The sequence below is a fragment of the Pangasianodon hypophthalmus genome, chromosome 24 (assembly GCF_027358585.1).
Source record: "Pangasianodon hypophthalmus isolate fPanHyp1 chromosome 24, fPanHyp1.pri, whole genome shotgun sequence".
In the NCBI taxonomy this organism is placed as follows: Eukaryota; Metazoa; Chordata; class Actinopteri; order Siluriformes; family Pangasiidae; genus Pangasianodon; species Pangasianodon hypophthalmus.
Genome location: NC_069733.1, coordinates 2,358,858 through 2,372,992, shown reverse-complemented (window position 1 = coordinate 2,372,992; position 14,135 = coordinate 2,358,858). Strand labels below are relative to the sequence as shown.

The following is a 14,135-nucleotide window of genomic DNA, read 5'->3' as shown; positions in this document are numbered from 1 at the left end:
ACAGTCAGGCGAATGGGGTGCCTAAACTTTTGCTGAGCAGAATTGCATTATATAAAATGCTCAATGACACACAAATAGTGTCGAAGTATTTTTTTGAATATGTATTTATTTTTTGAGTATTTATTTTTATAATGTTAATAGTTTGTACTCAGTGAAAAGAAAGAAATAAAAGAAATTTTTTAAAAAAGGAAAAAAAAAAAAAAAAAGAAAAAAAAAAACACTGCAAACTTAAGGCTGGGTGACTGGGGCGCCTAAATTTCTGCTAAGCAGTATATTTTCAATATATTTTGCAATCGAAAATGTTTACCGAAACTCATGCTTTGTATTTATTTTAAATTAAAAAAAAAAAAAAAATGCTGCAAACATAAGGTTGGGTAACTTTTTTTTTTTTGAGCAGCATATTTTAAATATTTCCTGTATTATAAAATATTCAGTAAAACAGTGTGAAATTGGTAAAATTAAGAAAAAAAAAAAGGTTAAGAAAAAATAAATAAATAAATAAATAAAAAGAAAGGTTGAGAGAATGGGGTGCTTAAACATTTGCCAAGGCATGTATTTTAAAAATTAAATGTTAAATGTACACTTTAAGGTCTCTCAGGAAATTGATGGTTTGTACTCATTTAAAAAAAAAAGAAATGAACAAATTAAAGAAAATAAATTATATTTGTTTAAAACACCAAAACAGTTGCTGTTCTGATGCATAAAAAAAATGAAACAAACCAAATACGACCACTTACACAATTCATTTTATTTCGCTTTTTTCTGAAGTGAAACATCTACATAAAATCAAGAATTAACTGGTGGCTTCAGGTTACAAGTATTCGAGTGTAGGATTCACTCATCCGTTAATATTTTATCAAAGACTTGTGGTCGTAGTGTGCAATATGTCCTTCACACCATGTCTGCGTTTCTCTTACTTACCTTTAAAAACAGATTCTCTACATTGCACGTATCGCGAGCGGAACCAGAGCCGCTGACACTCGGACCCTGATGCTTTAATCCAGTATTATTCGGGTAGAGCAGTGCACGAGTAAATCATTTCCTTCATACAACAGTAAGGTGTAAGCGAAAAAGAAACCCAATAAATTACGTAGTGGCATGGCGGAAAATCTCCGTAACTGCGCGTAACTGAATCTTTAAAGGGCCACGATGTGAACCCTGAGGTACTCCACCTGAATTCACCGATTCATTTCGTCCATTTCGTGTTAAGGAGAAGCTGCGATTAAGACCCAAAGCTGCTGTACCATGTGTCTGTGGAGAATCGAGAGCATTCCTTAGTCAAACAAAGGCGCCACCGATCAAAAGTTTGTACACCGCTACTCATAGAAGGGCTTCGTTTGTACTATTTCTGAATAACAGCGCAGAAACCGACTATCGTACAACACGTATGGAGATGCGTTAAACAAACTAAAACTATTAACAGTATTCCTGATACTGCAAACTCTTGGCATCGTCTCAGCCAGCATCATGAGGAGCTATTTTTGGAAATATTTGGAAAAATTAAAAAACAAGCTTCTTACTGCTACTTGTCTTAGGTAAACAAAGACATTTTCAGTAAAATTACTTACGCAGTTCATTTCAGACATAAATTCGTACATAGGCATTAACTTCAGAATTAACTTGTTCATCCATAACCGTTTTTACCAATATGTCTTTCAGACGATCAAAAATATACATTTAATCGAGTGTGTCTGAACTTTTGACTGCTAGTGTATGTAATTAATATATAAACAGGAGTGGACAAATCATAAATTCATTAGCTAGCCCACTCGGATCCAGTGTGCTGCCATCCCCATGTTTTTTTTTTTTGCCTGGAAACCTTATTGGCGAGGCTAAAAAAGTGGTAGCTAACGATGATCGAACTGTACGTAAAGTGTATTAACAAACATCGATATGGTTATGTCGCACATCTAATTTGCGCCCTTGAAGAAAAACCAGCCAAATTTTCGTCTACAAAGATGTGTTCTGTCATCGTACGTCAAAGGAATTACTTGAGCGTACCTTTTTTTCTTTTTGGGGGGGTGGGTACATCTAACCACGAGGTGACTGCATGTTGTGCTAGCAAGAGAGTTAGCAAACATGACGGATTTTTACGCTGAATTTTAGTTTGCTCAGTTTCATCTGAAAAGAACGTACGCAAATTAACCCGACTAGTACACCAGATCACCTTGGCCAATGTGCGTAGTGCAGCAGGTGGTGGGATTTAGAACGAGTAGCTCAGGCTATAGGTACAGCATCGATGAGTGTCACGACGCCATGATTACATTTAAATACACGCACCTATTCGTCCGCAGGGCAACTACGAATAAAAAAAAACGAATAGCTAGAACATGATATATGCTAATCCCAGGGTCTCGGGCTACCGATTTGTCCATCCCTGTATAAACCAAATACCCAAGAGATGCAAGTGATATGGGTTTAACGCCAGCTGAAAATTCTCCTCATGGCTTTTGGAGAAACAATGTGTAAAGCCTTACGTTGTCTCCATCATGCAGACACAAGAGGTACACAGCTTTTCATCAAAGCGATTCACGTAGCAGAGTTAAAAAGTCCACTGTAAAAGCCGAAAGACGATACTCCAAATAAAGCCGACGACAACTCAAAGCTTGAAATAAAATCGCGCCATTTTCCATCAGCCACTCTGGAATGAGGAGGTATAGTGTGCTGATCGGCGCGCTCCTGCTTAAAGATCCTTCTGGTAAATCCAATAAAATGGCAAAACAGATACACTTATCTTAGTACAGCACAACAGCAGGTATCACAAACGTGAGTATTTTAAGATACAGTACCATCAACGTTATTTAAGTATATCATTTAACAAGAGCGTCTCAAAAAAAATAATCATTTCACCCCCAATGGAATTAGGATTTTTTTTTTTCCCCTTAAAGACTCAATGCTCTTGTGCATAGCATGAGCATTTTCCATCTGTCCTTCAATATTCATCGGCACCAATATATTTTTTTTAAACTTCAGTCTTACAAAAGTTTTCCGAATTACAATCAACAAACGTATAAAATATCAAAATCTTAATGCAAGTTTGTCTTCGAAAGCAAGTGTTAAAGAGGGACATCGTTTGGCTCAACGCCATGGCGAGCCTCGTGTAGTGTTAAAGACTCGCCTGGCGAAAGTTTAACTGGCTTTGTTAATATTTCACTCACACACACACACACACACACACGTTAGAATAAAGCGCTTATTCTCAGGAGATCATCACTGCTCGCATTCCCACATTCTTACGATGAAAAATACTTCGAGGAAAGGGTTTTGGCTCTGAGGATACTATTGTTTTTTTTTTGTGTTTTTTTTTTAAAGGGAATGTCCCAGCTGTGGTCAACATTTAGCACAGTCCATTTGGCTACAAAGCTACAACCAACACGCAGAAACAAAGCCGTCCAAAAGACGTCTTCCTGCCAATCTTTGGTTTTGGAGGGCTTTAATTTTCCACTAAAACATTGTAGGACAACAGATACTTCCTTCAATACATAGCAAAATGTTCAGAGGGTGGCAATGAATAAATTAATAAATAAAAATGAGCCTCTTACTTACAATCTTTTGGCGTAAAATCATCTCAAAGATGTCGAAAATTCTCAGATTATTATTATTATTATTATTATTATTATTATTATTTTGGAAAGCCAAGTACGTTTTTAGACCCGTAATTAAAACGATAGAATGACAGGTTTTAACATAAACTATTAACTCTTTTGTCGTCCGGCGTGGGTCAGAGAATCTACTGAAGAAAATTTGACGTTCTAACACGAGAGCAAATGTGAAAACCTTTTTTTTTCGTTACAGCTTTTTAAAGATGACGTAATCGTTTGGAATCCCACGACCCGTTGCCAAGCAACCGTAAACGTAAGACATTGGAAAAACCTTCATCTTCTCATCTTTCGTTTCCACCTTTCTTACATGAACAAGGTAAAAACCGTACTTGGGTTTTAACAGACGACGCTGGAAATGTTTTGCGTCTGGGGGGAAAAAAAAAAAAAAAAAAAAAAAAAAAAAAAAACGGAAGGAGATCCGGAGTGTCTCGAAGACTCGTCCGTGGTTGAAAACACTGCTAGCACGTACATCTAATATTCAATACATTGCGTTTGAATTATTACAATCGTGTAGTGGTGAGTGATTTATCCTCTCTCTCTGGACTCACGGAGTCACGGGTCCTGGGTTCTCCGGTACAGTAGGAGGTTTCCGATTCTGTCTCTACGGTAGAGCTTAAGAGAGAGAGATCGAACACTGCAGTAGAGGAGGACGAGGAGGAAGAGGAGGAGGAAGAGGAAGAGGGCAGAGTTCCTTACACCGTCCCATCTGTGCCGTTCTTCTCGGTCACGGTCGTGCCTGGAGCACGCTGGCCGTCCTTCCGTGGTGGCATGCGCTCGTTTATCCGGTCGAGGCCACGCGCTTCCTCGAAGTTTCGGATCTTCCGTGTTGGGGAGAAGCCTTGGATGGCTGAAAGGAGGAAGAGGAGATAAGGAGGATCCGGGTGAACAAACGATAAGAGAGACTGACAAGGCGAATGCTGTATCCTTAATGAAGGAGATAACTCCGGATGACGTAAAGGTTATAGTTAGACAATATTCCGATACGGATAATCGACAAACTTTTTATAATGGCTGCAATAATATTCAGCTACAACACAACAGTTCGGTACTTTTCCCAAATGTTCCTAACTCTTCCTATGAAGGTCATATGTATAATGACCTTTGACGACATTAATAACATGTCAAGGCATTTTACCCACGGTTATAACTACTGCACACAAAAACACGCTAAACTCCAAGTTCAATGATCTTTTCAATTAATTCCCTAAATCTGACTTTAGCAAGCAGCCATTTTGATTTCGTCATGTTACAATAGAAGCAGCATGCAAGAACACTTCAAACATGAACATAAAAATCAGCAAGGGTGGACAAATCATTCGTCATTTATTAGCTTGTTAGCATTTCGTAGCATGTGTAACCTCCAGTGCGCTGCTCAATCTCAAGTTTTAGTCGCACAGAAACCAGCTACGCTACTATAACGTAATAACGTTTGTTGAGTTGCTAGCAATGTCAAGTGTGTTAATACAGACTAAGAGAAACAAACAAAAGTTTATGATAAAAATGTCGGTTTTGAGAAAGTCCGTAATGAGTAAGGTTTTTGTTTCCTTTTCCTGGTTGTTGAATCTTCTTGTCTTTCCGAAAAGACAAAAAAAGACTCATGAAATCTGTTTGACCTGGGCTACGGATTTGTCCACCGCTGATCAGAGGTGTTACTACAGCACACACATGCAATCCGCAAATCTCAGCTGAGACAGAAAACAGATAGACGACAGAGATTCTTGCACAACCTGCAGCACTTTTATGTCCTCTCATTGCTTTTTTTAAAAAAAAAAAACGCTGGAATACAGTTGAGGAGAATTAAATGCAGTTCAGAGTGAAAAGGAAATGCAAATGGACAGCCATAATCTCACACACACACACACACACACACACACACACAAACACACACTTTGTGTGAGCAGAAAGCAGCTCGATGACTCAGGAGCTTCCTGCTGTGGCACTCTTAACACTCTGTGTCTGCAGTGTGTGTGTGATATGTGTGATAAGTGTGTGTATGTTCTGGCGCAGCGCTGACGTAACGAGATTAGAGGCTGAAAATAACCAGTGCTGAGAGGACGCCACTCCTCGACCAATCAGAGCGCAGCGTGGGAATTAGTTGGCTGGAGCAGACTGTTGCATATGGTGAATAATTGTGAAGAGGAAGTGAAGGACTGCCAAACACACCCTCCACTGCAGTACTGTTTTTACCACACTCTCGCCATTTCCTGTACGAAAATCCCAAATTTCTTTCCTAATGACTTTATTAGCAAAATTGGGAAAAGATGAACTTAAAAATTACCATGTTATGATAAAACGTTAATACTGTGATATCTCAGAAAAAGTGTATTGTGATATCACGTATATTCTGCTAACTAATTTGTTTTATTTTAATTTTTTTTTTAAATTACAAACTAATTCAAAGCATCTGCTTTAATGTTAAATTCTGCATTGAATCTTTACAATTTTAAAATCTTAAATTTTTTTTTTTTTACTTTTTTAAACTGATTTTTAAATTATCTTAAATAATTTATTTTTGTTGACTTTAAACACGATTATTAAAGAAACACTTTTTAACTCTTTACTACTGTTTTGCTGGAACTTTCCTAGCAAACCTACACATCATGATAGAGCTCTGAGAATCGTTAAAATCTTTAAAAATCGCAGAATGTTAATCATTTTTACAGAATTTTTTTCATTCCTGCTTTTCACTGAAACGATTTATATTTGTCGACAATAAATAAAAGTAATTTTCTACTACTATCTTGCTAGAAGCTTCAAGAATCGTAATGTATATATTTTTAAAATATATATTGTATATCTTTAAACTTGTAAAGTGATTATTGTTTTATATACTTTTTCTTTTTCCTCCTTTTTAGTGTTATATACTTTATTTTTGTAAACATTTTGTTATTTTTGTTTTTCTTCTACTGTTTTGCTAGAAGTTTCTTAGCAAACCTACGTCTTATGACATACTGTATCGCGTATCGTAGAAATGTCTTTGAGAATCGTTAGAATATTTTTGTGCCTTTAAACTTGTTATTTATACAGAATATTTTATTTTCCCCCTTTTTTTCTCATTTTTAGTGATAAACAATTTCTTTTTATAGACATTTAACAAAAGTATCAAAAAATCTTTGCATTGTGATACATATTGTGTAACATAGAAATGTCTGAGAATATTCAGTTTTGTATTATATTAGAGATCGCTTTTATTTTCATTTAATTTTCAGTGTTAAATCATTTCTTTTTGCAGTTTTTCTACTTCTGTTTTTTCTGAACGTTTCTTCCAACGTAGAAATTGCAAAATGTTCAACATTTGTTCAGATTGTTTTTGTTTGTTTGTCCTCCTTGTTAGTGTTGAACAGTTTACTTTTTTTAAAATGAAATAATAGTTTTTCTACCACTTTTTTGCTAAACGTTTCTTAGCAAACCTAAATATTGTAATACATATCATGAATTGTAGAAATTTCTTTGAGAATCATATATGATGTATACTATATGGCCAAAGGTTTGTGGCCACCTGACCATCACACCCATATGCGCTTTCTAAACATTCCAGATTTGCTGTTATAATAAGCTCCACTCTTCTGCGAAGTCTTTCCACTAGATGTTGGAGCGTGGCTGTGGGGATTTGTGTTCATTCAGCTACAAGAGCATTAGTGAGATCAGGCACTGATGTTGGTGAGGAGGTCTGGGGTGCAGTCGGTGTTCCAGTTCATCCCAAAGGTGTTCAGTGGGGTTGAGGTCAGGGCTCTGTGCAGGACACTCGAGTTCTTCCACTCCAACCTTCACACACCATGTCTTCATGGAGCTCGCTTTGTGCACAGGGGCATCGTCATGCTGGAACATGGTTGGGTTAGGCTCCAGAGTTCCAGTGAAGGGAAATCTTAATGCTACCTCATTCAAAAACATTCTAGACTATTGTGTGTTTCCAACTTTGTGGCAACAGTTTGGGGAAGAACCACACAGGGATGTGATGGTCACGTGTCCACAAACTTTTGGCCATATAGTGTATTTAATACCATATTCTTGCCCCTAGTAAGAAACCCAAGCGAGCGAGTCAGTATAACTGTAGACTTCAGGACAAATAAATTCACTTGTAGCGCAAAAATGTAACACACAGTTTGACTTAACAAGTTGGCTAATTATTCAGGTGGCACTTCATTACTTTATTATACTAGCGAGTTAGCAAAGCTAGATTCATGAGATGTTTATGGTTATATATGGTTGCATATTTGATTAAATACATTGGTCCTATAAATCCAATTCCTATTTATGCGATCACAGAAACTTTTATTATTATTAGTTCAGTATTATGGATTAGATTTGTGTAGATTCATGACAATTTCAGTTCAAGCTTGGAGAATACTTATACAAGGTACTGCGTAGATGTGGAGGAGTACTGAACAGTACTGAAATGGACATATGACAACTTTTTTCTTATTCAATATTGCACACTGGCATTAACGATAAGATGGCGGAGTACTGACTACTAAAACTAGCCAGGTGCGTTTTCTTTTCTTTCTTTCTTTCTTTTTTTAAATTTATGTACGTGTGCAAGAACAGAGATTTTCCTGAATTTCACAATATCACACACAGCACAAGGAAAGGCAACAAAAAACAAACAGCACAACACACTGGGACAGGAAACACCACAGACGAATCCACGGATGGCGAGATTACCTTTGCCCTCCTTCGCCAACAGCGTGGCTGCGTTAGCGAGAAGCCCAGAGCGGAGAGGAGAAAGAGCGAGTCGGTGAGGTTAGATCTCAGCACAAGCCAAAGCAAGCCAAAGTAAATTATTTACATTGAAAAGAAAATGAAAAAGGTTTCCAGAAATATAGAGCAGCTAAGCAGACGTGTAAAGGTTTAGGAATAACTTATCACTTTATATCATTAATTTATACCATTTTCTTTGACCACACCCCCTTTTCAAAACTCTCCTTACAGCTCATGCACAATCCTTCAAGTATAAAGTGACGATATTTTTATATTATAAATGAAAATATTTTTTAAAAATTAGCACCAAAGTCGTCCTATGAGACGGAAAACATGAACTGACGCACGTATATTATATTTAACGGTGGCATGTTTACATATGAAAAACAAATCGTAAAGAAAAGAATGATTTTCCGTAACAGCAAAAGATAAAGAGATGGACTTTAAGGAATCCGGAAGATTTTCTGTTTTTCAGCATCAGGCTACTAAAACGTACGAGTCTCAGTCTGTCTCTTTTCCCCCCTGAGATATTTAGTAACCGTTCTCTTTCCGGCCAAACAGTTTGGTAACGTTTTTAATGCACGTCTTGCGTCAGGCAGTGCATTACTTCGGAATCAAACGCATTGCTGAAGCTTTCTGCGCAGAAAGCAGAATATTAACACACGCAGGAACAGTGAGATTATTGCAACAGAAACTGGCGGTTGCGAAACCAAGCCAGTGTGTTTGTCAGATTTTACACAGATTAACGAACAAGAGCAAAATAAATACGCTCAAACTATTTTAGCAAAAATCACTCCACTGTTAAACAAATCGCATAGAAATTCGACAAAACAGAAAATGACCAGAAAAAACAAAACAAAAAAACAACAATGACTTTATGATAGAAAAAAAAATGAACAAATGACTTTTTTTTGTTGTTTTAAATTCCCCACAAACATCCGAGACGTTTTGAGTATTAACGCTTCTAATTTCTAAACGGTTTTTGTTAGAAATTTTAACAACAAAAATAAAAACAAGCAGTAAAAAAAAAAAAAAAAAAAAAAACAGAGACGTTAGGAAACAGTTTGAAAACCACAGTCATGTGGAGGAAGTTATGAAAAAAAGGAAAATAAATAGTTTATTTTGTAGCTTTTCTTTACCACAGTATTTTTTTTTAAATGCAAAAATAAAAAAGAAAATCGAGTGATATTTTGCTTATTAATAGTCCTGATTTAACACCAAAAAAATGAATAACATACTAATAGAAAGAGTTTGAAAACCACAGTCACATGTGCAGGAAACTATGAGATAAATAGTTTTTCTTTTCCACAGTGTTTAAAAAAATCCCCACAGATACTCGAGGCATTGTTGTGTAGTAACACTTTCTCTCTAAATATTATTATTTGAATTTAAAATTGCAATAATTTCGATGTTTAAGGTCATAGCAGTGAGCTGTTTTGAGTTACTGTTCTTGATAATCGTGAAAAATGCGGAAATGGCGTCCGTGTGTGTAAGACTCGGCACGCGTCCCAGAACCAAACCCAAATTAGTCAGCGTTTATGCCGAACAACTGATGAGCAGAAGTGTTTCGGCTCTGATCCGCCCTCTAGTGGACGCATGAATTATATCGCTGTCTGAAAAGTTCAGTGTGTAGATCAGAGATCACAACACAAACACATTTCTGTGTTTAAACCCAAATACACTGTGCTTAACAATATACACATATAATATACACAAAGTTTTCATAATAATAGTTTTCCTAATATGAGCTGTACACTTTCTTACACCTTTATTTCTATTAAATTAACTCAAATAAAATCATTTTTAATTTGATATAAGGTTAACGTAAACTAGGGTTCTCACGAATTACTAATTACTGTAGTTATAAAACTTTTATATACAAAATATAATAGTAAATAAAACAATATTATTATTAGATATTATCCTAAAGTACATGAAAATTCTCTATTTTTTAATTTCTTACTCTAAGTTATTAAAAAATCCTATACATATTAAAAATTAATAGATAATAATAAAAATAAGATAAATATAAAAACTATAAACAAATAAAAACACTATAACAATTTAATATATTGTATTTTGTTATGCTAAATTATGAGAGTATAAGATAAAATAAGATAAGATAAGAAAGTATAAGATAAAAAAGGTATCTAAACCTTTGAGATCAGATACTTGTGTGAAGTTTAAATGAGTTCTGGAGCTGAATGTTTGACTAATGAACAATAACACTAAGCACACACACACACACACTATGGCACACACACACACTAAGGCACACACACACACACTAAAGCACACACACTATGGCACACACACTATGGCACACACACACACTAAGGCACACACACTAAGGCACACACACACTAAGGCACACACACACTAAGGCACACACACACTAAGGCACACACACACTAAGGCACACACACACACACACTAAGGCACACACACACACACACTAAGGCACACACACACACACACACACTAAGGCACACACACACACACACTAAGGCACACACACACACACACTAAGGCACACACACACACACACTAAGGCACACACACACTAAGGCACACACACACTAAGGCACACACACACTAAGGCACACACACACTAAGGCACACACACACACACACTAAGGCACACACACACACACACTAAGGCACACACACACACACACACTAAGGCACACACACACACACACTAAGGCACACACACACACACACTAAGGCACACACACACACACACACTAAGGCACACACACACACACACTAAGGCACACACACACTAAGGCACACTAACCATTCTGTAAAGTCTGTTTGCCTCCAGACAGCACTCCCAGAGGTAGCGTCCCGGTCGGGGTCAGTCCTTTAAGGGTCAGAACGCTCTCGCTTTCCTCTCTGAGAGATCACACACACACACACACACACACACACACACACACACACACACACAAGCCTCATTAGCACTACATTCACAGAATCCAACAGAATCAATTAGCATGACGGGAGTAAAAGGGAGGGCTAAATGGTAATCTGAACATCCTGAATATCGTTATCGAAAAATGAGACAAAAGATTTCGCAACACGTCCGGCGCTCCTCTCCTCTCCACCCTCCTCTCTTCTCTCCTCTCCACTCCACCCTCCTCTCTTCTCTCCTCTCCTCTCCTCTCCACCCTCCTCTCCACCCTCCTCTCTTCTCTACCCTCCTCCCTACTCTCGCTGCAGCGATGTCTAATGCAATTAATTATACAGCTACTTTCACTCATGACTCACCGATGCTGCCTCATTATTCCTAATGGACAAGCATGTGTGTGTGTGTGTGTGCGTGTGTGTGCGTGTGCGTGCGTGTGCGTGCGTGTGTGTGTGCACTTTCAGACAAAAGTCCATTGTGTGCAGTGAGCTCCTCTCTTCTTTTATAAACAGTAAAATCTATTTTCAACTCCGTGTCCCATTTTGGTAATGAGGCCTCCCTCCCAGACGGCGGAGTGAGAGGGAACGATGTCCAGACGCGAGACGGTGTTTGAAATCGCAAACGCAGCGCAGAAAAACCTTAGGAAGCAGATAGAGGGGGAAAAAATATATATATAACCCTCAGGATGTTTCAGCTGTTAAGGTTGATGAGAGGACGGGCAGCTGCAGCCTATTTTAACTGTTTATTTTAATTACTTATAATAGAATTTAAATTTGTGAAAAGATCCGGTTTGGAAAATGAAAAATGAACTTCCTCCGTTAGCAAAAACTACTGAATATTAAGGTTTCACCAAAATATTGACTACTTTGTTTTTAATTCACATTATATGTAAAATGTATTTCTTTAAATCAACTACTTTGAGGCACCACAATAAAAATGCATATTTCTATTTCAAGTTTACTTACACAGATCTACACTGCTTTGAATTTCAGAAAATCTTTCAGCCTTAAAACCAATTTTATTTCGATATTATCACTAATCGTTTAGGAAATTCTCACACTGATCCACGTCCAACTGAAGGAAACAATTTTGAAAACGAACCAACCTGAGCACGGAGAAAACTCTGGCCATCTTGCCGATGGCACGGATTTTATTTCTGATCACCTCCTTACGAGCTGCTGGTGCTCCGCCTGAAATCACACACACACACACAGAGAGACAGAGAGACACAGAGACACAGACGCACACACACACAATATGCAAACATGATATTACTGTCCAATCTAAAGGTGCAACACAATGACCCTGTATGTATCTATATATCTATCTACTATATCCATAAATGCATTCAAATTTAAACGCGAAGTGGGTGTGGCCTAAACCTGCATTTTTTTGCCATTTCATTTATTTATTTATTTGTTTGTTTGTTTATTTTTATTAAGCATGAACCTTACCCACTATTCCCCTGGAAACAATGGACAACAATGGAAACAAACCCCAGATGTAGAAACGCTAGCAGTGTCAACATGGCATGTGAATTCTGGCTCTTACAGTTCCTCAAACTCAGCTACATCACTCCAGTTCATAATCGGGCTTCACTAGAGATGCACGCAGGACTCCGTTTGAAATCCTGCTTTTTGTTTGTACCTGCTTCTGATATTTCCTAACCAACTTACTTGGTTCTATTTCCAAAAAAATAAACAAACTAGTAACCTAATTTAAATCCTAACAACCCTGACCAGGCAGTTACTAAGGATGAATGAATGGTAACATTAATGAGCATGGCCTTTGGTTGTTCCAAATTTTTTTAAAACTTCCAGACCCAAAAAATGCTCCCTACCTAGGCAACCTAACAAGGGTTAACTATATTTTATCGACCTAAAAATATCTGTGATATCACATATTTGTACATGTCTACACAATAATATTTTCACATAAAAGCAAATACTGATCCCAGGTCAGCAATCTGATTCCCTCGTAATCATTTCCTAAAAAATGTATAAATCAAATACACTCCACAAAATGGCTACAGATTCGAGTGTAAAGCTGAACAGACGTCATTTAATGTGTGTATTCGCAGATTTCTCTCTGGTACCTTCACACAGGTCGTCTCCCTCGGACATGAGCTCGTCATCCGAGCAGATGTTCAGCACGTTCACCAGCATCTCAGTCACTGAGGACACACAGACCAGCCGTCACGTATGAAGTTTAAATGACATCGAAGTTCTCAAATCTGACAGACGGTGTTGATTCATTTTTTTTATAAAAGCAGCTCTGACCGTAGTTCCAGCTGTAACTCAAATCACAGGTTTATAATTAACACCCTTGTTGTAATACGTTTTCGTTTCTATAGTAACAGCTCGTTCACAGGGACGAACGCTCCGCATATACAGATTAGAAAATGTGTGTAATTGTTGACGTGGACATTTTAGCACTTGCATTTTAGCAGGTACACACAACACCCTGCTGAGATGAACACAGCTGCATTCTAGCCAATGGGAAAGCGCGATGAAATGTGCCGATACCTTTCTCGCCGACGAAGGGCAGCGACCACGTAAACACGTCCATGAAGTTGGGCAGCCAGTACGGATGGGGAGAGCAGTTAAACTGCCGGATGTTCATGACGTTGTTTTCGTACTTCAAGACAGCAGCTGGGTCGGGGTACGGTAACGATGTGGGTCAGTTGGCAGAAAAAGAAATCGTAAATGTTAACTGTTAGCAAAAATGAGTTAGTTTGCGTTACATATTATCTTGTTTCCGAAACCTCAGAGGATATGAAGAGGCTTGAGTGAGGACCAGGAGTCCATAAATACGACAGTTTAATGTAACCACAATACACCCTGCTTAAATTTATATTTTGGGCTGTAAGTAAGTCTAAAACACTATGGAATGCCATTCGAGGCCAATATTAAATACATAAATAT

General features: G+C 37.6%; 1 protein-coding gene across 5 annotated transcripts in view; it reads right to left on the bottom strand.

Annotated features, from left to right (window-relative positions):
• Positions 1 to 905: 905 nt before the first annotated feature.
• The window catches only part of ppp3cca (protein phosphatase 3, catalytic subunit, gamma isozyme, a), a 33,598-nt gene continuing 20,368 nt past the window's right edge, over positions 906 to 14,135 (bottom strand). For 3 of the 5 annotated variants that reach the window (XM_053229018.1, XM_053229016.1, XM_026940244.3), the window contains 6 exons: positions 13,737 to 13,862; positions 13,307 to 13,384; positions 12,317 to 12,401; positions 11,101 to 11,198; positions 8,265 to 8,291; positions 906 to 4,449 (listed from right to left, as the gene is read on the bottom strand). In XM_053229018.1, coding sequence (XP_053084993.1) covers positions 4,295 to 4,449; positions 8,265 to 8,291; positions 11,101 to 11,198; positions 12,317 to 12,401; positions 13,307 to 13,384; positions 13,737 to 13,862 — 569 coding nt within the window. In that variant the 3' untranslated portion in view covers positions 906 to 4,294. The remainder of the gene's footprint in view (positions 4,450 to 8,264; positions 8,292 to 11,100; positions 11,199 to 12,316; positions 12,402 to 13,306; positions 13,385 to 13,736; positions 13,863 to 14,135) is intronic. The other 2 variants (XM_053229017.1, XM_026940246.3) reach the window with 1 other exon arrangement.